Raw genomic sequence first — 25847 nt, forward strand, 5'->3', positions numbered from 1 at the left:
ATGGGCTCTGAGAAGGACTCCGAGTCGCCGCGCTCCACGTCCCTCCACGCGGCAGCGCCGGACCCCAAGTGCCGCAGCGGCGGCCGGCGCCGGCGCCTCCCCTTCCACAGCGTCTTCTCCGCGTCGGCCCGCGGCCGCCGCGCCCGAGCCAAGCCGCAGGCCGAGCCGCCGCCCCCGGCCGCGCCGCCGCCGCCCACCCCGGCTCCCGCCCCGGCCCCGGCCGCGGCCCAGGCCCCGCTGCCCGAGGCGCTGCCCGCCGATCCGGTCGCCGAGGCCGAGGAGGAGGCCGAGGCGGCGGCGGCGGCGGGGCCCGGGTTCGACGATGAGGAGGCGACGGAGGGCGGCGGCCCGGGCCCGGAGGAGGTGGAGTGCCCGCTGTGCCTGGTGCGCCTGCCGCCCGAGCGGGCCCCGCGCCTGCTCAGCTGCCCGCACCGCTCGTGCCGGGACTGCCTCCGCCACTACCTGCGCCTGGAGATCAGCGAGAGCCGGGTGCCCATCAGCTGCCCCGAGTGCAACGAGCGGCTCAACCCGCACGACATCCGCCTGCTGCTCGCCGACCCGCCGCTCATGCACAAGTACGAGGAGTTCATGCTGCGCCGCTACCTGGCGGCGGACCCCGACTGCCGCTGGTGCCCGGCGCCGGACTGCGGGTGAGCGCGGGGGCGTGGCCGCCCGGCCGGTGGGCTGCGGCCGCCGGGACCCGCCGGTGCCGGGACCGGACCCGTGTGCCCCGCCCCCAGGGGGGCCCTCCACGCCGTGTGTGTGTGTGTGTGTGTGTGTGTGTGTGTGTGTGTGTGTGTGTCCGTCCGTCCCAGTGTGGAGGGAGAGCTGAGGGATGACCCACGGGGGACGGAGGCGGCATCCGCGGTGGGTTAAGCTGGTAGCCATCCCTCAGCCCAGACGAGTGCGGTGGCGGCACCCAGCACCCCACCCCTGACCAGGAGCGTGAGCTGGAGGCTGAGCGGTCGGGGAGGGAGGGAGGTATCCATCAGGTCAGGGGCAGGGCGGTTTTTTGTCGGGTAAATGCCCCTCTGTCCAGAGGTCGCGGTGCCTCTTCAGGAGGGGATGTATGGCAAAAGACGGAGTGAGAGTGCCATTCCGAGGGGGCAGCACTCCGGAGGGGCGTGTCCGCCGGGCCAGAGGCAGGCGCGGCATTGCCGCGGAGGGTGTGTGCTTCTGGGCACCCCTGCTGAAAGCGGGGCTGGGGGTGCGGGGAGAGGCTGGGGCGCCCCGGGCATGTGTATCTTCGGTGTCACGCTGTTGGGAGGCCCCCTGTGGTTTCCACGCTGGTGCCTCGGGCAGGGCTAGGATCGGACCCTTTCTTTGTCCAGGAAGCCACGGGGCACTCAGAAGAAGGATGCGGAGAGGTTGATGTGGGAGGAGAAAATGTGTCTCCCAGCCCCTCTGATCTTGGGTTCTTGACAGTGTTTTTAATGCGCCGTGTATGTTGAAGTTTTAAGGTCAGTGAGAAAATATGCCTCCACTGCAGAGACCTCATACCAACAGATTTAGCTGTAGGGGAGCCCCTCCTCCGCCCATGGAGAAAAGTCTGCTTGTGTCCGTACATCCCAGGAATGGTTGCATGCAGCGAAGAGGGGCTCCTCTAAGTGGCCGGGAGTCAGGCGTGCCATTACCTGTTCTTTGACCTTGGGAAGATCATTTTATTCTTGTGTGTCATGTTTTGGGGACAGACAGATGCTAAGGACTCCTTGCAGTGGGTAAGTGTAATGCTAGTAAAAAGCTCCATGGTCTTTGCTTCAAGGGAGTTAAGAAGGACTTTTAACTGATTTCCATGCTGCTGCTGTTCGTCTCCTTCAAAAGAAGCCGGCACAGGCTGGTTAGGGGAGTAAAAAAAGTTAGCTGCTTCTATTTATCTGCCGCCAGACTTGTTTGGAGATGGGTGTGTTGTTTAACCTCACTGCGATGGGGTTTCTAAATTACTCTGAAGCTGTTGTCAATGGTCCTGTGTTTATGGTAAATCACTTTCACTTTCAGTTAAGGATGAGAAAGAACTGTGTAGGCTCTTAGAAGTTTTTGCTTCTACCTGGTGATCCGACTGGCCTTAAGAGGTTAACTTACATGCTATTTATTCACATTTTACAGACACTGTTGATCTATTTTCTGAACCAAAGGAATTTAAATGAGCGCCGTTCACTTTGGAATAGTATATTAATTCCTTTTGTGAGATATGGGTTTCCTTGAATTTTAACTGAGAAATGTGGCACCACTGATTATCTTTCTGGAAAAGCTCCCTTTTTGTTTACTACTCCTCTGAAGTCAAACTCTTGACTTTGCTCACATCAATAAAAAGGGAGAGGAATTAATTTACAATCTCGATGACAACTTCAAACCATTCCTGATTTTGAAGTTATTAAAAAATTAGGCCATTTTCTAATTTAGCCAAGTATTGCATCAGTTGTCATCCGAGTTTATTTTTTTTAATGCAAATTATTTACTTTTCTTTTTCCCGAGTTTATTTTTTAGTTAGTTAAAAGAATTATAACATTTTTATGTATAATTTTTAAAAATGTGTTATCTGTGTATTTAAAGAAGGTGAAGTCTGGAGAAAGAAAGCAAGCTGGTAACATGTGCCAGGCATACATAATTTAATTTGATCCTTGCAACATGATAACATAAATTTAATCTAGTTTTATAGGTGAGGAAACTGAAGTTTAAATAAAGTGAGTGACTTGTTCAGAGTCATGTAACTAGTGTAAACACTGGTCTTAACTCCCACCCAAGTTCACTATTCTTTCCTCGCAACCTCTGTTTTAAAAGCATGGTTTGTCAGCATTATTGGGGATGCTAATGTTTGGGTCATTTCAACAAGTGTGCTCTAAGGACAACATTGAGAGAGCCAAGGATGCTAGAATCGATTTCCTTTCCTGATTCCTATTGTTAACAGCTTTTGCCTACTTTATTTTTCTTACCTAAAATAAGCCTGATCCTTTCCTGACTTGAGAAGCTTAATGTTTGCACAGTGTTTTGAGATCTTCAGTTGAAGGTATTAGATAAACAAGGAGTAACTTTAAAATTCTGTTACTTCCCAAACAGGTGTCTGGGTTCCCTGGGGATGTGACCAGTGGTTTTGCTTCTTTTTAATGCTGGGAGAAAATTAGCTTGTTTTGTTTTAATCAAACTGGTCGACTCTTCTGGGTCTGGTAAAAATCATGGATGAGCATGAGGACATAGCCTAAGCCCCAATTATCTCTCCTAATACCTGACCATCTTTACTGTTCACAGATCAAGTTCTTACCAGCCAAATTTATCACATTCTCAAGGTGTGTGTTTGGCAGGGTGAGGGGAGTATGTAAGTGACCCTACAGAGTTCTGATCAATAGTTTCACTGTGATTACTCATGATAATGAGAACAATATATATTAAAAGATTTCATGATTTGTTTGCAAAATATTTGTAGAACTGAGCAAAGAGTTTCAAGTTTTTCTTTTCCCATACTTGAAACAATCTTATTTTAGTTGTAAATAAGGGAACTAATTTTAGTGGGGAAACATTCACATTGTTATTTAATATCATTAAGGACAATACTACCAAGTATAATCTTTAAAACGTACTTTTAAATGAAAATTTGTATAGTTCTTTATTATTTTCAGACTCAGACCTCATTCAGAAATAATTTAATTTAATTTTGTTTTATTTTATTCTATTTTGTTAATCTGCACCGTAGGATATTTTCCCATTGATTTTTAGAGAGAGTGCAAGGGTGAGGGAAAGACAGAGATAAACATCAGTGTGAGAGAGATACATTGATTGGTTGCCTTCCACACACCCCCGTCCAGGGCCGACCGCCCAGGGTATTGAGCCTGCAACTGAGGTGCATGCTCTTGATTGGAATCTAACCCATGATCCTTCAGTCCACAGGCCAACACTCTATCCACTGAGCCAAACCAGTTAGACCCAGAAATAATTTCATTTTAGTTTCATACAGGTACATGGTGGTAAACTCATTTTATAAGAGAGAAACCAGTGCAGAGAAGCTTGTATGGGACCCAGTGTCTCATCCTATATAATAAAAGGGTAATATGCAAATTGACCCTAACAACAGAACGACTGGGAATGACAGGTCACTATGACACACACTGACCACCAGGGGGCAGATGCTCAATGCAGGAGCTGCCCCCTGGTAGCCATTGTGCTCCCACAGGGGGAGCTCTGCTCAGCCACAAGCCAGGCTGACGGCTGCCAACATAGCGGTGGTGGCGGGAGCCTCTCCCGCCTCCTCAGCAGCGCTAAGGATGTCTGACTGCAGCTTAGGCCTGCTCCCCGCTGGCAAGTGGACATCCCCTGAGGGCTCCCGGGCTGCCAGAGGGATGTCTGACTGCCAGCTTAGACCCGATCCCCCAGGGAGCGGGCCTAAGCTAGCAGATGGACATCCTCCGATGGGGTCCCAGACTGCGAGAGCGCACAGGCCGGGCTGAGGGACCCCCACCCCCCAGTGCACAAATTTTTGTGCACCGGGCCTCTAGTAGCTAATAAATGGTGCAGTTGATCTTGTTACCCCTTAGAGTCTCTGCTTAAATATGAGGTGTTTTCAGAAACCCACAAATCATGTACATGATTCATGTGCCCTGTTGTCATTCATTAAACCCATGTAGAATCTCTAGAAGATTGGGAGGTGAGCAAAGGAGGCAACAGGGCAGATCTTCCCTCCAAATGAATAGAGATAAGGCTGTTGACCTAAATTCTTTGTTCAGGTCCACCACTTCTAGCCCCTCATTGCAGAATCCTCCCCTGTACAGGACCCCCTCCCACCTGACTGCAGCAGGTGGCCTTCCTAGACTACTGGACTGGACCATCCCATAAACAGGAAGCTTCTGTTTGCCTCTAGCATATTTATGAGGGAAGACCAAGCTCCCTGAACAAGGCAGATTTCTCAGTCAGTGAAGGAGGAGTTTTCCTCTCTGAAGCCTTCCTGGACCTCTTCTCTTCATTTACTACATACCTTCTATGTCACAACTCTTCACTCTATCTCCCTTACCCACCACCTACATCATCCTTCTCATCCCAATACATCTTTCTCATATTTGCCAAGGTACTCATTCTGTAGTGGAACATTTTATATCATGCCCCTGCTTAAAACTGCTCATACCTGACCTATAAGATGACTTCTTATATCTTTAACTAGAGGCCCGATGCACAAAATTTGTGCAAGGGCCTCGGCCTTCACAGCCCCGGCTGCCTCGGCCCATTGCAGCCCTCCTGCCTTCGGCCCCAGCTGCCTCGAAGCCCTGCAGCCCGGCCTACTTGTCGTTCCAGAAGGTCGTTCTGCCGTCCAGTCTAATTAGCATATTAGCTCTTTATTATATAGGATAACTCATTATTTATATGATCTATCCTTATAATTTAAGCCCTTTACAAGCTTACAACCATCTTTTTATCTTATTTTCTATTTTTCACATATATCAATATTTCCCAAGATATGTTATAGGCATTACTAGAAAGAGAAGTGTTTTGTTATCAGATAAGCTTATGAAATACTGGATTGAACAAAATAAAGCAAATTTATTTCTGAGCTTCTTAGTTCCTTTAAGAATGCTAATATGCACTGTAAATGTTGTTAATACTAATGCAGTGTAAGTCTTCAATCTGGTATAATTGTGCCAAACTTAATTACCAGGAAATGCTTTTGTTTTTCTATGGCATTTTTAAGGCGAAAGTGAAACTTTCCCTGACTGTTTGCAGTTTGGTAAATTCCTTTAAGAGTTATTCTGGCCTGCTTTCTGTTAGTGTCCTTATTTAACAATGAATCTTGATCTCTGAGTAGATAGGGAGCTCCTCTAGACTAGGATGTCTATATTCCAACTTTTTCTACAACACTGCGAACAGAATCTCTCAGTTAGCTCCCAGAAGAATAGAATGAATAGTTGAATTTTGAGAAAAAAGATAAGGCATACAAACAGCAGGGTTTTTGGAAGAGAAACAGATAACTGGAGGGTGGCTGAGAAGAGGACAGACAGGTGATCATTCAACAGACACTTTGGAGAATTATAAAGTGTTTGAACCTTAGGTGAGTACTAGATATTACAAAAAGGACTTAAAAGTGGTCCTCTTGACAGGGAGTTTGACCTGGTTGAAGAGATAGATAGATGATTGATTGATAGATAGATGGATAGATAGATAGATAGATAGATAGATAGATAGATAGATAGATGATAGATAGATAGAAAGAAGAAAGAAAGAAAGAAAGAAAGAAAGAAAGAAAGAAAGATGATAGATAGATAATTGTAACAAATACGAATCATCTTATTGGATACATGAAAGGTTTTGCATGATGGTGTCAGTAAAGACTTCACAGCCCTAGCCGGTTTGGCCTGCAGACTGAAGGATCCCAGGTTCAATTCTGGTCAAGGGCACATGCCCAGGTTGGTTGTGGGCTTGATCCCCAGTAGGGGCTGTGCAGGAGGCAGCTAATCAATATTCTCTCTCATCATTGATGTTTCTATCTCTCTCTCCCTCTCCCTTCCTCTTTGAAATCAATAAAAATATATTCTAAAAAAATGTTATATTTTAAAAAAATCAATGGAAAAATATCCTCAGGTGAGGATTAAAAATATTAAAATAAAATAAACCAAGAAAGACTTCACAAAGGAGGTAATATTTGATCTGGGCCTTGAAAAATATGCGTAGGAATTAATATCAAGCAAACAAAGTGGGCAGAGAAAAAAAACATCTTAAATTAGAATGTTATGAGCAAATGTATGGAGGTATAAAAATACAAGACTAAGCCTTAAGTCTAGTTTGGTTATCTTCTGAATGTGCAATATGGGAGCATGATCTGGGAAGTGACTAGAGAGCAATCTGAAAAGGCAGACTGGATTCCAGTTGATAGGCCGGACTTATGCCATGCAAAGATCTTTAGGTTTGAAGGATTTTCTTCCTTTTCATTGAAGGATTTTAAGCAAAAGAGTAACATGATAGATAACCTTTAGAACTGGAATTTGGATTGGAGTGGGGAATAAGAAGACCAGATGGTAGTAGTTCCTTGCAGTTGTCTTGCCAAGAAGTGACATGGGTTTGAATTAGGTCAGGGAAAGGAAGATAGTAAGGGTACAGTTTATTGTGACAACTTGACCCATATCTCCCACCCTTACACGTGCTCAGGGTTAATTTGTTTTTTTGTTTTTTTTTATTGCTTAAAGTATTACAAAGGGTATTTCATATGTGTCCATTTTTCCCCCCCGCCCTAGACAGTCCCCTAGCCTCCCCTATCCCCCAGTGTCTTATGTCCATTGGTTATGCTTATATGCATGCATACAAGTCCTTTGGTTGATCTCTTTCCCCCCTACCTCCTGCCCCCCAACCCTCCCCGGCCTTCCCGCTGCATTTTGACAATCTGTTTGAGGCAGCTCTGCCTCTGTATCTATTATTGTTCAAAAGTTTATAATGGTCTCTATTATCCATGAATGAGTGAGATCACGTAGTGTTTTTCCTTCATTGACTGGCTTATTTCACTTAGCATAATGCTCTCCAGTTCCATCCATGCTGTTGCAAATGGTAAGAGTTCCTTCCTTTTTAGAGCAGCATAGTATTCCATCGTGTAGGTGTATCACAGTTTTCTAATCCATTCATCTACTGATGGGCACTTAGGCTGTTTCCAGATCTTAGCTATGGTGAATTGTGCTGCTCAGGGTTAATTTGTAAATGAAGTTACCTGGCCTGGAGCTTGGAAGTACAGAAACACATTTCTTTATTTTTTAAAGTTTATCTTTATTGTTGAAACTATTACAGATGTCCGCCCCCCCCCCCCCTTTTCCCCATTGACCCCGCTCGCTCCTAGGCCTTCAGCCACACTATTGTTTGTGTCCATGGGTTATGCATATATGCATATAAGTTCTTTGGTTAATCTCTCTCCCACACACACACCTTCCCTCTGAGATTCGTCAGTCTATAGGAACACTTTGAACTACCAGGGTCTGTTGGAACATAATCAGATTCATACTAATGAGATGTTCCCCGCCAGGGCTGACGTTAGGTAATGTGGTCTAGCCTTTCACACATTACGATGTTTCTGAAGACTTAGGAAATTAACAAAATTAGTAAAAATGGTATGAACTTAAGGGGGAAAAGGTATGCACCTGTATTCTTAGCAACATGTAATTTCCTGCATCCTCTATTTAGCTTCTAATTAAACAAACCTGAATGTTTGATTAAGCTGAGAGCAGGGTAGGGGAGAGGTTCCAGTGTGAGACCTGGGAGAAAAGAAATAAGATGGTCAAGGCAGATTTGGCCTCTCAAGGATAAGGGTTTTTTCAACTACCTGGGGAAGAAGATTGCCCTATTTAGAACTTAGAAGTTTACCCCTAAAGTGGTTTTATACAAAATTTTAGGATTAAGCGATAGTACCTGACATATATTGTAAGCCAAATAGGTACATGGATGAGTTTAAAAGATTGCTTTAGGGCAGAGTAATGGCCCAGGAGAAGAGCTAGAATGCCCTGGGGAAAAGTAAAAAAAACCTAAGCAGGAAAAGGTCTCTATCATTCATTCAACATAGGTATTTTAGACATAAATTAGAGTGCTAGACCCTAGAGATTAAAAAATGGATGGTACTTTTCCTTGAGTGTAGTCTGATTGGGGAAGTATGTACGGAAACAGATGATTACAATATAATGTGATAAATATTATGAAGTAATTGTGTTTCTCTAGGGGCCTCTCAAGGTGTACCCATGCCAGAGTAAATTGCAGCCTCGAACCATTGCCCAGCCTCCTGACCTGTGAGCACTGAAGGCGTTGTACAGTGTGTATGTGTGTGGGGGGGAGTGTAATTGTGCACAGGCATGAAGTAGGTAACCAGCTGCCTAGAGATGTTAAGTAGATTTTACAGAGATGATGACATTTGAGCTGGTTTTTACATGGATAAGTATTTTCCAGGGCAAGAAGTAAAAAGGGGTCATTTCTAGACAGAAGGAATAGAGTGTACAAAGGCAAGGAAGTAGAACAATAACAACAACAACAGAAGTGCTATGATTTTGTGCCATTCCTATCAGGGAAAGATCTCAAATGCAGTTTCAGAATATGTTTAGTAACACTTGAATGTGGCAAGCACCTATGCCTCCATTTTGGGGATAGAAGCTAATGTTTGTAGATTTTAATTAGCACAATGTCATACAGTATGAGTCAGGAGCAAGGAGCTCAGACCAGACGCCCAAAAACAGAAATGCCAAACCTTGTGCCCTGAGTAATTCTGTGTCATGGTAATAGATTGCGTTGGGTTCATGAGTATTTGGGTTTATTTTACTTGCTTAGAACCAAATTCTACACCCGAAATTGATATTGTAAGTCCTATCAAATGTTCTTATTTTTCAAGCAGAGGTTGGGGAATCTGTTAATAAATATTTACTCCCACCATGTAAGGTAGGAATGGATTACGAAATATTCAAGGCTTCCTGACTGGAAGTCTGTCTAATCTGTATCATCAGAAGTTGGCTTAATATTTTTCTGAGATCATCCAGTACCTTTCCCATTTAACACACAATAGCAAGCAAGTCACTTTCTTCAGTAAAAACATTGTTTATCTTTAGTAGTTATTTTGCAGGTAGATTTTCTCAGAACTCCTACAGGATATGAATCATTTGTAATCATTTGCTCTTTCTGAGAAGGGTTTTCATAGAGTATATATTATATAACATAGATGATATCTTATTATTGATAGTTTCAGTATCATCCTCAAATCAACTTCAGAATCTATGATAAACCTGAGAATTTGAGTTTCTCTTATCTACATTCAAATAAATAAACCATAGGATAAATTCAATAAAAAATGATTAGCCTTTTGTCTAAGTGTTTGAGGCTTTCTGTTTTTGCAGGAGAACGTGGAATAGGGGACAACAAAACCCAATGGTAATACCTAATCCTGCAGTCATTGACCTGTCAAAAAATTGTGTGAAATTTAACAACTGCTGTTTTTCATTTGTTTCTTTAAATTACTTTAATTTTTGTAAACAAGTGTCCACTTGTTAGTGTAACCTGAGCATTTAGTTGACATATTTAGAATTAGAAAGACTAATAGTTGTAAATATATTGGATTGTTTATGGGAGAGTAAGTCTTGGTAAATAAACATGAGTTATAAGAAACAGTTTGATGCTGGTGCTGATACATTCTTGAATTGCCCATCTTTATTGAGAATATGGGTCAGAAGAGAGGGGAGGAGATATGGCCTTATTTCTGTATTAATTAATGACATAGATGAGTGATATTCTTGGATTATAGAGCCCGTCAAGAAAGAAGATATTTCAAAGTAAATATTTGAGGAGGAGAGGAGAGAGAGAGAGAGAGAGAGTAGAGAGAGAGAAAATGAGAGGGAAAGGAGGAAAAAAATGTATAGAAAGATAATATGAGCTTTCATCAGAAGTCAACCATGAATCCATCTATAGCTACTGTCTCAGGCTGTGGTCAGACCAGCTTCACTTTGGAACTTAAAAATGAAAACGTATACTTGCTTTAGTTTTTGCAATGGCTTTTTATTTTACAAGTGTTCTGTCCTTTGTGTAAACAAATTCTGACCTCTTTAAATATAGCGAACCATCGGAAGGAAATCGTTTTGTACCTTGTTATTTATGAAACTTGCCGAGGCAAACTGCTCCTAAAGCAGCTTAAACTATGACTGGATATATGCTAGAAATTCAGGTGAAATATGATCCCCCTATTTTTTTCAGGAAATAAATGATTTGTGTTTTTAGAATTTCAAGAAGAAATTTACTTTCTCACACAGCATATGTTTTACAGTTTGTTAGGCACACTTGTGCATTTGTGTGTTTTTCTTTACATCACAGGTGGTGGTGGGAGTGCCAGTGTTACTCCACTGAACTGATGAATGTCTGTCTGTCTTGGTTAGATCATTCTTACCTTACTGATATCTCTTCCTATTTTCTATTTCCTTACCCAGTTATGCTGTTATTGCCTATGGCTGTGCCAGCTGCCCAAAACTGACCTGTGGGAGGGAAGGCTGCCAGACTGAGTTCTGCTACCACTGCAAGCAAATATGGCATCCAAATCAGACATGCGATATGGCCCGTCAGCAGAGGGCACAGACTTTTCGAGTACGGACCAAGCACACTTCGGGTCTCAGTTACGGACAAGAATCGGGACCAGGTATAAATTGATATTTTCTTATTTGTCTCTTTATTTTATAGTTCATAATGTGAGCCCAAAGCTGGGAGAAATTACATTACTGTGTAAAGAAGTATTTCCTGGGATCAGAGATCAGAAGATATTTGGCAATACTTTTCAATATTATAATTGATATGTAGCTTCCCTCAATGACCACAATAGGTTATCCAACTCAGATAAAATCGGAATACAACAAAATTAAATTCTCTGGTTTCTGCCTTCGTAGTAATATGTCCAGGTTGGAGAGCAATTAGGTCCTTTTACTGGAAGCTTTTTCAAAACTTTAATTGTGAGCAAAGAGATATTTAATTAGTGTTTTAATCTGTAATGTTTTCCTACTAGCTTTAAGTGTATCACACTTTTGGAAGTAGGGTGCAGATCGAAAGACAGGAAATATTAGTATGGATTAATGATTAACCTTAAAAGTAGGAATATCACACATTCAGTTCCAACCTTTACAAGTCAGAGAAAACATTTTAAAATGTCAGTGGGTTTATTGCCTTTTATAAATGTACTTACTTCACTGACGTCATTTGGGAGAGGCTAGTAGGAAAGATTTTATCATTCACTTTTTCCTGGCACAGCATAATCTCCTCAAATTGTCATTTTATAGGATAGTTCCTAGCTTGCTGTGAAGATTGCCAGGTGTATGCTACATAGCATACCCCATTGTTTTTAGGTTTTTAATTTGAAAGAATCTTGGGAAGGGACTGTGGTTGTGGTAAGAGCAAATCACAATGAAACTTGCTGAGTCCAAGAAATGAGTTTCCTGAACTAAAGTTTTTCAAAACTTAAAGGCCAATTCCAGTCTGCAAACTATTCTTCCTGCTCGACTCTACTTTTAATTCTGCCAGCCTTTTGGCTGATGAAATTGCATTTTTCTTGAAACCATCTTTCTCTAGGGAAGTCTCCTTTCTGAGATTATGGCTCAAGTGGTGTGTAAGATGCCAGTTTTTGGGATAGGCAGCTTGATACAAGACAGGATTCATTTAATGAAATTTCCTGAGGTCTAGACATAGCCAGCCTTCCGGTGAAGTGGGTTGCACAATTTGGAATTCTCAGTCAAGAGTTCTTCACTGCCTCCTTTTTTATGTATACTCCTATGATTAATAGAGTCTAACAGGGTTTAACTGGAGTTGTTTTTCTGCTCCTTCCTCCCCCGCCGCCCCTTAGCAGATGACATCAAGCCATGCCCACGATGTAGTGCTTACATTATCAAGATGAATGATGGAAGCTGTAATCATATGACCTGTGCAGTATGTGGCTGTGAATTCTGTTGGCTTTGTATGAAAGAGATCTCAGACTTACATTACCTCAGGTGAGTTGAAAAATGTGTTCATTGCTTTTATAGTCTTGTTCTCTTACTAACTGAGGGAAAAGGATGTCAAAAAGATATATATATTGTTGTCTGTCGTGTCATTACCCGTAAGGAGACTGTAATAAAGTTCCTCTGGAGCCCCTTTCCAATCATGTTTTTTCCAACTCAGCAAGCTTCCAGGGACTGTTTCCATTACCTTCAAGATAGAGTTCAGTTTTCCTAGTTTGGCTTTTAAGGCTTTCCAAGTTTGGCCCTAATCTACTTTTTTGCTTTTTCCATTTTGCTTTCATACATGCTGTATTCCAGATACATAATCTAGGCTTGTGTTCCCTGTCTCTTTCTGTGCTACCTTTCTTCTCCATACTTATTCACAAAGTTCTTTACTTTGCCTGGAAAGCTTTCTGATCACCTCTCCCAGAAACCCTATTTTTTAAAAATATGTTTTTGTTGCCAAAACCGGTTTGGCTCAGTGGATAGAGCGTCAGCCTGCGGACTGAAAGGTCCCAGGTTCGATTCTGGTCAAGGGCATGTACCTGGGTTGCGGGCACATCCCCAGTGGGAGATGTGCAGGAGGCAGCTGATCGATGTTTCTCGCTCATCGATGTTTCTAACCTTCTGTCTCTCTCCCTTCCTCTCTGTAAAAAATCAATAAAATATATTTTTTTAAAAATATGTTTTTGTTTATTTTTATTTATTTATTTTTTAGAGAGAGGGGAAAAGAGAGGGGGGAGAGAGAAACTTTGATGTGAGAGAAACAGCGATCAGTTGCTTCCTGCACGCACCCCAATCAGGGATCAAACCCGCAACCTGGGCATGTGTCCTGATCAGGAATCAAACCCACAATCCTTTGGTGCGCAGGACGACGCTCAACCAACTGAGCCACACTGGCCAGGGCACGAGCAACCCTATGTTATCTCAACCTGTTCAGTTCTTACCCATTCTTCAAGGGCCACTTAAATGGTATTGCATCTGTGATGCCTTCCCCGGCCTTTTCTGCCTCATTTTTCATTGATAGTCCTTGAATGCTTCTTTATGAATGTCATCATTACTTTCACTTCGTGTACATGTCTGCTTTTGCTAAACTATATTAATTCTTAAGGCTAGAGTTACCTTTTTCTAGTTCATTGCATGTAAAAGTTTTCAAAGAATTTATTGAGTGAATATTAAAATATTGTCCTGAAGGAGTTAATATTTACAAATTTAATACTTGTGTGGATGAAACACTTTAATTAGTCGTTTAGCAAACATTTGAGTACTTATAGTCTACCAATTAATAGGGATACAAGGGTGGATAAGATATGATCCCTACTTTCAAAATTGCTTATCGCATCTGGTAGAGAAGACAGGACAAAGGAAGAAAGCAAAAATGGTTGAACTTGCCCTAGCCAGTTTGGCTCAGTGGATAGAGCGTCGGCCTGCAGACTGAAGGGTCCCAGATTCGATTTCAGTCAGGGCACATAACCTCGGTTGCAGGCTCCTCCTCAACCCAGGCCCTGGTCAGGATGTGTGCAGGAGTGCAATATCTGTTGGATATAGTAGGACATATGCCAAGAAAACTTTGCAAATTAGAGTGTTCAGTAGCTGCGAGGCACAATGCAGTTTGAATGAGGTGTCAAGTGTGTAGGTTATGCAAGATCCCAAGTAGTATCAGTCAAGAAAGCTGGGTCAGTGTTGGTGGGTTAGGGAGGACAGAATTCAGAAAAGAAAAGAGATTTCCAGTCTGGAGGTCTGCCTTTGCAAAAAATAATAAAGTGCCCAGAGCTTCAGTAGTCTGGCCTTGTGCTTTGTTCCCTCGTGTAATATATTCATTTCCTATAACTTCTTGTAACTGTTAACCACTCCTATTGAAAAGAAGGTTCTTGCTCTTATCAAGCCCTCTGGTGACAACAGCTGCATTTATTTGTAATAGTGACATTAACTTCAATGTTTCCTCTGCAGCCCCTCTGGCTGCACATTTTGGGGCAAGAAGCCATGGAGCCGTAAGAAGAAAATTCTTTGGCAGCTGGGCACATTGATTGGTGCTCCAGTGGGAATTTCCCTCATTGCTGGCATTGCCATTCCTGCCATGGTCATCGGCATTCCTGTTTATGTTGGCAGGAAGGTAAGACATTGAGTTCTGTGCATGTTCCATTTTCAGTTTTGTTGGTAAAGGTTTGAAGGAAATGGGGGTGGGGGGACTTATGTTTCAGAGCTGCCTGAAAACCACCTGGTTCTTGGATAAAAATAAACCTAATTTCTTAAATGGATTTTCATAAACCCCCAAGAGATCTGAAAGTTCTTATTAATATCCTGGGCCTGGTTTGTCCCAGTCTGTGACTTAAAGGTGAAATGCTTACTTCATCCTCCTGAGTATTTTTCTCTTCTTGGTTTAACTTTCTCTATATTCATTTATATCATCCTCGTCTTATTAGGTTAAAAGTGAGAAAGACTCTTCTTTGGGGTGGAGGATATGTTTTAATATAAATAACTTATATGGGGGATATTCACTTGTTCTTATACTTCCTTGGCAAAAAGATTGATGTCCTAACCTGTTGACCTGGATTTTTTTTCTTATTCTTAGATTCATAGCAGGTATGAGGGAAAGAAAACCTCCAAACATAAGAGGAATTTGGCTATCACAGGAGGAGTGACTTTGTCGGTCATTGCATCCCCAGTTATTGCTGCAGTTAGTGTTGGTAAGAAGCTGGCCAGGACCATGACTCCACTCTTCCCTCTCTTCTCCTCTCTTCCTCCCCATCAGCTTTCTAACTATAGCAATGCAACCAACTGGCCAGATGTTTCACCCTGGAGGCCCCTGTATTTTATACCAGTCCTACCTTGGGAGTTAATTAATTCTTTTAGGTACTATTATTATGATTATCAACCACACTAAATTTTTTTTTTAATATATTTTATTGATTTTTTACAGAGAGGAAGGGAGAGAGATAGAGAACCACACTAAATTATCAGAGTTAGGAAATCTTTCAGAGAAGGTTGAATTAAAGAAGATTACTTTAAGGCCTAGTTTTTCACTTTTAGCTTCTTTTTTTTTCTCCACTTGCAATGGAACCCACAAAACAAATTACTTTTATTTTGATTTGCTTCATGCCTCACACTGTTTTGGGGAAGCATGAGGGTTTGTTTCAGAATAATAGTAATGTAACTAACATTTATTGAGTCTCCCCATGTGCCAGAAGCAGTTCTGAGTTTCGTATGTATTAATTCATCTAATCCTTACAGCAGCATAATTGTAACAGGAAGGGGCAGTAGTTTGCCCAAGCCAACTTAACTGAGACGTAGTGAAGGCACTCTGACTTCTGAGCCTATGCTCTCAAATACCCTGCCTCACATAGCAGGAAGATTTTGGAATTAACACTGGGGTGATCCTAACCCCAAGAGTCACTTGTTTAGTGTTTGGTTATTGATTTGTTTTTGGATTAGCACTTCAGCAGGGGGAAAGTTAAAGCAACAAACACTTACTGTGCTGTGCACTGTACATACATCCTCTTTTGATCGTTGACAGCCCTGGGAAGGTATGTGCAAGGTCATATGGTTAGTAAATTGTAGCCAAGATTTTAATCCAAGCCTTTCTGATTGTAAGGCCAGTTGTCATTCTGTGAGGACCAGTCTGCCTCTTTGGGATAGCCATCTTCTGCCTTTCCTTGGCCCTTTCTAAGCGGCTTGTCTGTGCTCAGACTGGGAAGGAGGAGTTAGGACAGTTGCAACCTGCTGGCCTGCTGACATGTTTCCTCTCTTCCTCCAGGTATTGGTGTCCCCATTATGCTGGCTTATGTCTATGGGGTTGTGCCCATTTCTCTCTGTCGTGGAGGTGGTTGTGGAGTTAGCACAGCCAATGGAAAGGGGGTGAAAATTGAGTTTGATGAAGATGATGGCCCAATCACAGGTAAAAGGAGGATTTTCATTCCCTTTGGAATTTATGGAACACAAGATAAAAATCAGTAAAATTCAGCACATTCACAGAGAGATTGCTATTGGATTACTTCAGATAATGAGCTTTTTAGGGGGTAAAGTATTTTTAGCTTTTCATTTCTTTGTTCCAGAGTTATTAGGTTAATTCCTCTGATATTTGCTTCTGTGTGGCAGGTACAAACTTGTAGGATTCCAAGTACCCTGGTAATAGTAGTGATTATAATAAAGTCTTAAATCTGCACAGTACTTTATAATTTTCAGAGGACCTTACACAGTTATTATCTCACTTGGTTTTTTACAACAGCTTTCAGAAGAGAAAGGGTGGGAGTTCTTATTCCCCATTTAATGGGAACTTCTTTAAGCTTTTGTCTCAACATCTATTAAATGGGTTTAAGAGCTTCTTCAGAGCTAGGATCAGAGCAAGTCTTCTGACTTCTACTTTAATGTTTCCACTTTATCACAAGTTCTCCACAGGTTTTTCAAGCTTCCTACTAGAATCAGCACATGACCTAAATTGTATTTTGAAATCTTCATGTTTGATTAGCTGGCATCTATGGTGTATTGGAATGAATAATAGACTTGGAATCAGAATTTTTGTTTTGTGTGACTAGCCATGATGTGGACAAGTTATTTAGTTCTAAGCTTTTGTTCCCCTAAAATTGGGGCTATTAGTGCCTAGTTATTGGAGAAATTATATACAAACTAGAGGCCCAGTGCACGAATTCATGCATGGGTGGGGTCCAGCAGCCCACCCTGATTGGGGGCGGGGCTGGCTGCAGGGAGGGGCCACGGCAGTTGGCCAGCTGGCCCTACCCCCTGGTCGAACTCCTGGTGGAACTCCCAGTCAAGGGGACAATTTGCATATTACCTTTTTATTCTATAGGATATGTAGTAAAACCCCTGGTGTTTGGTGGCTGCACATAGTAGCTGCTCATTAGCTAAATAGATAAGTATTTTTCTATGTGAATATTTTCTAGTCTGAAGAGTCATTGCAGAAAAATGCCAGACTGTTGATGCTGTGCTATCTTGAATTGAGATCTTGGTTTCCATTCCCAGTGGCAGATGCCTGGCGAGCCCTTAAGAATCCCAGCATTGGAGAAAGTAGCATTGAAGGTCTGACCAGTGTCTTGAGCACCAGTGGAAGCCCTACAGATGGACTCAGTGTTATGCAGGGCCCATACAGCGAGACAGCCAGCTTTGCAGCCCTCTCAGGGGGCACCCTGAGTGGTGGCATCCTTTCCACTGGCAAGGGAAAATACAGCAGGTAAGCAATAGGTAATTTCTGACAGAACCAGTTGGAATTACAACACAGCATTACCTGTATGAGCCATTTTTCTGTGCCAGGCATGTCCCATGTATCATCTTATTTTGATGTAATCATCGGTGGGGTTTTTTTGTTTGTTTGTTTGTTTGTTTGTTTTTTTAACAATTAGAAAACAGACTCAGAAAGGTTAAGTGACTTATAAAAGTTCAGTGTTCTTTCCACTTATTCCATATAAAGAATAATAGTTAGATCCTCCCTCTACTATATTAGGCTGCCTGCTTCATAAAGGGAAAGCGCGCATTTTTTGTAGAATTTCCAAGACTTTGTTCTCCTTTAGGCTGAACAGTATTGTCACTGGCCTTCAGCTGAGCAGCATTTATTCTGTATCTTGTTGCCTTATAGGTGCTGTCATCTTCATTACCTTGCTATTCCCATTTGGTAGATAAAGAAAATCAATTCTGTGAACTTGTGTTGAGAATATGTAAAACTTTATGACTAAAAAAAGTTGTGACTTGCTTAGTTATTTCACCAGTTAGACAAATGAGAACATATTTAGAGGAACTTAACAGCTGTTACATGAGAAGCAATTAGTTGAATGCACTGGAGACGGAGGCCTAGGGAGGCCTGGGAGGGGTTGGGGCAAGGCAAAATAAGTTAGGGAGGCAGGGGAAATGGTTGCTTTCAGATATCTGAAGGGCCTTGAGCTGGAAAAAAGAATTAAACTTCTGACTCATGCCAAGAGGTAGATTAAGATGACATGGCTAGAGGGAAACCGATTTTGTTTCAGTATAGAGCAGTGGTTCTCAACCTTGGCTGCACATTAGAATCACCTGGGAATCTTTTTAAAATCCTTATTTCTGGGATTCTAATGTGCAGCCAAGGTTGAGAACCACTGGTATAGAGAATATAGGGAACATCTCTGTAAGAGTCCAAAGAAGGAATGGATTACCTTAGTAAATACTTAGCTACCTATCCTTGGAAGTGTTTGAAGTGAGACCAGATAGCCATTTGGCTATTAGGAGTTAAGCAACAGATGGCAGATGGTCTGGATCCCACACCTGAGTGCTTGTCAGTCACCTGGGAGCCTGTTAAAAATAGATTTCAGGGCCCTGTCCCAGTATTAGTAAATTAGAATCTCCTTGCAGTGGTCGGCAAACTCATTAGTCAGCAAAGCCAAATATCAACAGTACAATGATTGAAATTTCTTTTGAGAGCCAAATTTTTTAAACTTAAACTATATAGGTAGGTACATTGTTATTAACTTAATTAGGGTACTCCTAAGGCTTAGGAAGAGCCACACTCAAGGGGCCAAAAAGCCGCATGTGGTTCGCGAGCTGCAGTTTGTCGACCACAGTCCTAGAGTGGGACTTAGGCGCTGTATTTTGAAAAGGCCTGGGAGGGGTGGGGGTGAAGCAAAACAAGTTCAGGAGGTAGGGGAGAAGGTTGTCTTCTATCATAGTCATTGCACAAACAAGCACCTGAGCACCACCCAGATCGATGGTCTTTGTGAAAGGCCTCTTCCAGCCGAGAGGGAGTGCGTGGCAGAGCTGAGGCTTCCCCATTGCACGGCCTCGTTTTCCTGGGCTGTGGAGTGTTGAAGGGCACCTGAAGCTGGAGCAGCACAAGGAAGGAGCAGGAGGCAGGCTGGAGGTTGTTTGAATGTGCAGCTGCAGGCTGCTGCTGACCCATCTGCGTCTCATGACTCTGGTTGTCTCTTTGTTAGGGGATCCCGCCCCCACATTCTGGAGAATTCACTGCTGTGCTTTCTTAAAACCAACACCCCTATAAATAAGCAGACAGTCATAATTGGAGACTGACTTGCTGAAACTGCAGCTTAGCCAGTCCAGCTGTTCCAGTTCTGTGAAAGCTTTCTATAGGAAGTGAATGAGTCAGAGGGTTTGACTGTGAAACCTATTATGAGGAAATATTTAAGTGTACAACAAAATGGTTTTGGAGCCAAGAAAGGAAGTTGGTATGGGTTCTTAGCTCTGAGATACCATTGGAAAGGTTTGCTGCTCTTGTAGGAGGTTGGCTCCTGTATGTCCTTTAATTTCATAGCTTGGGGGGTAATTTGCTAAATGTTTGAGTTCCTAGTATGTGTAAAACATGAGGGCAAAGTGAATGAGATGTAGTCTTTCCTCTTTGGAGCTCTCAGATGACTGGGAGAGAGATGTGTAAATTGATTAATAAATAGGTGTTGTAGGAGCACTTAGCAGGAAGTGACTGGGAGAGTGAGGGAAGATGGTACTTTCTTTGTTAAGGACTGAGTATGAGTTTGTCATCTTGAGAAAGGAAATTTCCAGAGAGTAGGAATAGCATGTGCAAAGTTATGGAGATATAAAATGTGTGTAGGGGCCTGGCCAGTGTGGCTTAGTGGTTGAATGTTGACCTGTGAACCAGGAGGTTAGGGTTTGATTCCCAGTCAGGGCACATGCCCAGATTGTGGGCTCGGTCACCAGTATGTGGTGTGCAGGAGGCAGCCAAACAATGATTCTCTCTCATCATTGATATTTCTATCAGTCTCTCCCTCTCTCTTTTCTGAAATTAATTTTTTTAAATATGTATAGGTGTATAAGGAAAATAAATCCCGAGTGATTATGACTTGAGACCTGTGATGAGAGAGGAGCTGGAGAAAGAGCTTGGAGACAGATCAGGAAGACCTTAAATGCCTGTTGTCAATAGGGAACCAAAAGAGGACTTGTTCAAGTGATCAGATCTTTGTCCACATTGGCACTGATCTGGAAGTACTTTAACGTGGACTTAGGGCTACTTCAGAGGGTGCCCAATTTCAGTTATCCAAAAGATATTGAAAGCCTGAAGTTAAGCAGTAGCATGGGGACAGAAAGGAGGGGACGATTTCAATAGATATTTAAGAGAGAAAGTGTGTGGGCATCTATCTTGAGCTGTTTGACAATTGGAGAAGATCAGATCAACTCAATTTTCAAGAGAATAATGGAAGAGCTGTGTGCCAAGAAGCAGACTGTCTTGGAATACCCAGGTCTCATATTAACTTGAACGTCCCCTCTTTACACAGGTTAGAAGTCCAAGCCGATGTCCAAAAGGAAATTTTCCCCAAAGACACAGCCAGTCTTGGTGCAATTAGTGACAACGCAAGTACTCGTGCTATGGCCGGTTCCATAATCAGTTCCTACAACCCACAGGACAGGTATGTGACCAGTCAGATGCCCAAGAGAAGTTGCATTTTTGGGTCAGGTACTAGGCCTTTAGAAGCTCAATGCCTTATGTTAGAGCTCTGTGCACCACCTAGTGGGATATATAGTGTGTGTACCTGGTGACTTCGTTGAGCAAGTTCTTGGCAGCTCTTGATTGATTCTTTTTGTTAGCACTTAATTTTTAGAGGTTTTTTCTTTCCTTTCCCCCCCCCTTCTCTTGGCTTTTGCAACAGTATAACTATTCATGTGGAACTTTTGAGAGTTAGGTTGGTGTTCATTGATGTTTGTAGGTCTGTGGGTTTCTGCTCTCATGTTGCCCTTTGCTTGATGTGGCTCCTGTAGCCTATTTCTCTCTATTTTGGAGAAGCTGGTATGGTATGGTTGCAGCACTCCCTTCTGAGGAGTTTCTGGTTTCTTCTAATTGTGGCGCAGTAGTAAAAAGCTATGCATCTTCTTTCACTTTCACATTTGGGTAAGATAGTATGAGGCTCTGACACTTAGTTAATTTTAGAAGTACTTTTTTAGTTTAAAAAAATTGGCAGATCCCTGGCAGGTGTGTGGCTTGGTTGGTTGGAGCGTTGTCCCATGCACTGGAAGGCCATGGGTTCGATTTCCGGTCAGGGCACATACCTAGGTTGTGGTCTGATTACTGGTTGGGGTGTGTACAGGAGGCAACCAATCGATGTCTCTCTCACGTCGATGTTTCTGCCCCCCCCTTCCTCCCTCCTCTCTAAAATCAATAAGAAAAAGAAAACTGGGTGATGACAAACTTTTTTTTTTTAAAGAAATTGGCAGAGGTGTATGTGTGTGTGTTTTTTAAATCAACAAAAAGGATCTAATTGTTCTTCATCTTGAGTGTTAGGTTAAATTTTTATTTTCGCAAAAAGTGAGCTCTAGTCTATTTACCTATGTTTTTGGACTTCCTAATCCTGAACCACAAACTGCTTTTACCAACAGGTGTAGCATGACCCGTGCACGACTAAGCATAGTGGGTTTTGTTTCCACAGAGAATGCAACAATATGGAAATACAAGTGGACATTGAAGCCAAACCAAGCCACTATCAGCTGGTGAGTGGAAGCAGCACAGAGGACTCGCTCCATGTTCATGCTCAGATGGCGGAGAATGAAGAAAGTGGTGGTGGCAGCAATGAAGAGGATCTCCCCTGCAAACACCAAAGCTGTGAACAGAAAGACTGCCTGGCCAGCAAACCTTGGGACATCAGCCTGGCCCAGCCCGAGAGCATCCGCAGTGACCTGGAGAGCTCAGATACGCAATCAGATGATGTGCCAGATCTCACTTCAGATGAGTGCGGCTCCCCTCGCTCCCATACTGCAGCCTGCCCCTCAACTCCCGGAGCCCAAGGTGCGCCGAGCCCAAGTGCCCATATGAACCTCTCTGCCCCAGCTGAGGGGAAGACTGTGTTGAAGCCAGAAGGTGCAGAAGCCAGAGTATGAAGTGGAATGAATGCTCCTGTTCCGAGAAGCACACTTGTTGTAACTGCATCTTTTGAAATCTTTTTTTTTGGGGGGGTGGGGATGGAGATTTATGTATTTTATTTCAAAGATTCTCTGGTCACAGGTTTTACCCAGGGAAATTCTGAGAAATTTACAGTTTCTTACAGATAAAACATGAGAAATTTTGCCCTTAGTCCCACAGCCCACCCTCCCCCTTTTTTAAGTTTTAATTTATTGGTTAAACTAATGGTGGCAATCCGTGAGGTGTGTCAAAGAGTGTACAGATGTATGTGTGTATATTGTATGTATGCTAACTTTACTGAAGGTCACGTTTTAATAAAGATTTCTGTTGTAATTCAGCTCATCTCGTTCCTTGGCTTGGGTAGTCCTACAGAGCCAAGGGTTTGAAACAGACCACTACTTCTTTAACAGTCTCTAGATCTGACTGTTCCTAATCTCAGGAAAAAAGGATTATATTCTAATCAGACTGCAGTGGAGTCATCTATAACTAGGGATTCCTAGCATAATAGGAAGCAAGCCAGGCTTCTTTTGGACTGTGTAGTCAGACTGAAGAATTAGCTGAGTCAGCCAAATAGAGAAGCTGTAGATTGAAATGAACCTCGTTTGCCCTCTAGAGGCAGCTGTGCAGTCTTCCTGTTAGAATTTTATTTACCCTTTTCTGTATTGTAGTCACTACTAGAAATGTGTTTCCAGAAGAGGGAAGGATGGAGTGGCAATTTAGTGGCTCTTCAGAGCAATCCCAGTGAATATTGCAGGATTATAAATTGGGAAACAGTATTCTTACTGGAGGAAGAAATGTACTGATTCTGCATAATCTAATCACTAAGCAATAACCTCGGTGTTTGTTAGCTATCAGGTACACATTCCATGTTTCAAAAGCTTTCTCGAGTTTCGCAAAGTTAGTTTAAGAGGGACTAAGGAATCTGACTAAAATTTGTCGTGAAAGGACAGAGAAGAAATGCCATCAAAATCTCAACATACTTAATTTTATCTGATCTTATAAATTTGTCAGAATTGAGCTAAATTGGTACTACTTCGGATTTTGGCTCTGTCTAGAATAATGGTCTAAGAAATGAACACTCATGCACAAGTATAGCAGAGAAAGTTAAAGATTCATGAGACGTGATGTAAGATTCCAAATTTGGCAGTAACTTACTTTGTGATTGTGTGAGATGGCAGAGATTTCTTGCCCTTACTTTCTCCGGCTCAGACGGTATTTAAGAAACTTCCAGTGCCAAACTCCTCTAGCACCTTAGCCCTGGGCCCAGAGGAAGAATTGCAAACGTCCTTTCCCTGAGGACCAGATAGCTTTCTGTTTCCTTTCGCAGATGCACCTGCTCTTTGTCTTCCTGGCCTGTGCTTTTCTACAATGAGGATGATGAGTCTGGACAACAGCCAACCTGGAAGATACTTTTCTCTTGGGCATTGCAGCCAGACTTAGCACATTTCCCTGCACCTGGAACTGGAAATGCTGTCAGTGGACTTTGGGTCTTTGGAAAAAGGCATCCTAGAGGGTGTCCACGTGTGAAAAAGGAAGCCTGTTGGGGAAAAAAGGCAGACAATCTGAAATGCAAATTATTAACTCTCCACTTGCAATTCTCTTGAAGCCTCAGGAGAGCAATTAACTTGGATGAAATCAAGGAAGTCTGTTGGAGGGGCCGGAGTTTGCAGCCAAACCTGTATTCTTACCTGGGCCCCACTTCTTGTAGCTGTGAAACTTTTGCAACTTACTCTGAGTCTGTTTTCACTTCGCCGAAATGGGGATAATAATTCTAATTGTGGGGCTGTAAAGATTGAGATGGTGTACTGAAAATGCTTTTGGTAACAGCTCATGCTTTTTCCTCTTGCAGGAATAAGAAATAAGGAAAGGGAGATTATGGTTGTCTTCTAAGAAAAGCCCAAAACTCTAGACCAGAGGCCACGGAAAAATAAATGTATTCTAATCCTTTGCAACACTCCTGTTGTGTCTTCTAGACGTTAGCAGATGAAAGACCCTTCCCCACCACTCAGAGACCGGGAGTAATGCATCGGGAAAGTTGGTCCAGTTATCTCTTTATTTTTATTGACTTGAGGGAGGGAGAGAGACAAATATTGACTTGTTGCCCTGACCGGGGACCAAACCCACAACTTTGGCATACCAGGATGATGCTCTACCCAACTGAGCTACCCACCCAGGACCTAAAAGTGGGTCAGTTTAGAACGTAGGAAATGTTTTAAGTAGAGCTTTCATTCATATCTGCTATGTTTCAGGTATACTATGCATTAATGAGGAAAACAGGTCTGTCCCCATGGAACTAACGGAGTGGGGAAAGGTGATCAGATTCATTATCTGGATGAGGGTAAATGCACTAAAAACAAAGCAGGGACGGTGCAGAGAGTTGCAGGTGGTGCTACTTTAGATGGATAGTAGAGGCCTCTTCAACAAGGTAACATTTTATTAGAGTCCTAGGTGGAGTGAGAACCATGGGATACCAAGCATGAGGAATAAAGTACAAAGGCCCTTTGGTAGAGCATCCTTAGTCTGTTTACTTACACACACACACACACACACACACACAACATACAGGCCTGTATGGCTGGAACAAAGTGGACCAAGGAGGAGAGTAGTAGATTCGGTTGACGAGGTGGCTGGGAACAAGATGTGTAGATTAGCAAAACAACTCTGAAGACAAGAAAATGTTAGGTTCCTCTCAGGCCAGGAAGAGATAATCTTCAAAGCCAGACAGATGGGCTCTTGTGGTCAACTTTCAAAGGGGCTAATGCTGAAAGGGCATGTCTGGTCACAAGTCCTATTTGGGCCAATGGGAAGAAACTGGATATGGAAAATGGATACTTATTTATTCCAACCTCTTTCTAATGTACTTTTTGGGACCCAAAAGGTCTCTGTGATCTAGTTAGAATAGAGGCTTATGGGGTATTAATGGGTTGAATTGTGTCCCCCAAAATATGTTGGAGTTCTAACCCCAATACCTCAGAATCTAACCTTATTTGGAAATAGGGTTGTTGCAGGTGTAATTAAGATGAGGTCATACTGGAGTAGGATGGGCCCCTAATCCAATATAATTGGTGCCATATAAAAAAGGGAAATTTGGACACAGAAACTCTCACAGAGAGAACACCATGTGAAGATGAAGGCAGAGATCGGGATGATAACAGCAGAAGCCAAGGCATTCCAAAGATTGCCAGCGAAACGTCCAGAAGGTAGGAGAGAGGTATGGAACAGATTCTCCTATATAGTTCTCGAAGGAACCAACCCTGCAGACAACTTAATCTTGGACTTTTAACCTCCAGAACTGTGAAATAATAAAGTAGTGTTTAAGCCACCCAATTTGTGATGCTTTATTACAGCGTACCTAGCAAACATAGGGGTCAAGTAATTTATTTTTTTAAATATATTTTTATTGATTTCAGAGAGAAAAGGAGAGGGAGAGAGAGAGAGAAACATCAATGATGAGAGAGAATCATTGATCAGCTGCCTACTGCATGCCCCCTACTGGGGATCGAGCCTGCAACCTGGGCATTTGCCCTGCCCGTGAACCGGTTCATAGGTCGACATTCAACCACTGAGCCACTGCGGGT

The 25847-nt window shown here is 42.7% G+C and overlaps 1 protein-coding gene across 5 annotated transcripts; it reads left to right on the plus strand.

Moving 5' to 3' along the window:
* Positions 1–25594, plus strand: RNF19B (ring finger protein 19B; the record flags this gene model as incomplete). 5 transcript variants are annotated; one of them, XM_081085581.1, is made up of 10 exons in its annotated part: positions 1–650; positions 10905–11110; positions 12302–12446; positions 14385–14547; positions 15007–15121; positions 16189–16329; positions 17412–17619; positions 20654–20785; positions 21800–22286; positions 23597–25594. In XM_081085581.1, the coding sequence occupies 9 exons, from the start codon at positions 1–3 to the stop codon at positions 22245–22247; spliced, it is 2208 nt and encodes a 735-aa protein (XP_080941707.1). In that variant the 3' UTR covers positions 22248–22286; positions 23597–25594. The 5 variants fall into 5 exon arrangements, with proteins under 5 accessions (XP_080941707.1, XP_080941709.1, XP_080941706.1 ...); XM_081085583.1 differs by having other exon boundaries at positions 12305–12446; XM_081085580.1 differs by lacking the exon at positions 23597–25594 and having other exon boundaries at positions 21800–22606.
* Between the last annotated feature and the right edge of the window lie 253 nt (positions 25595–25847).

The sequence above is a fragment of the Myotis nattereri genome (assembly GCF_964212035.1).
Source record: "Myotis nattereri genome assembly, chromosome: 3".
Classification (NCBI taxonomy): Eukaryota; Metazoa; Chordata; class Mammalia; order Chiroptera; family Vespertilionidae; genus Myotis; species Myotis nattereri.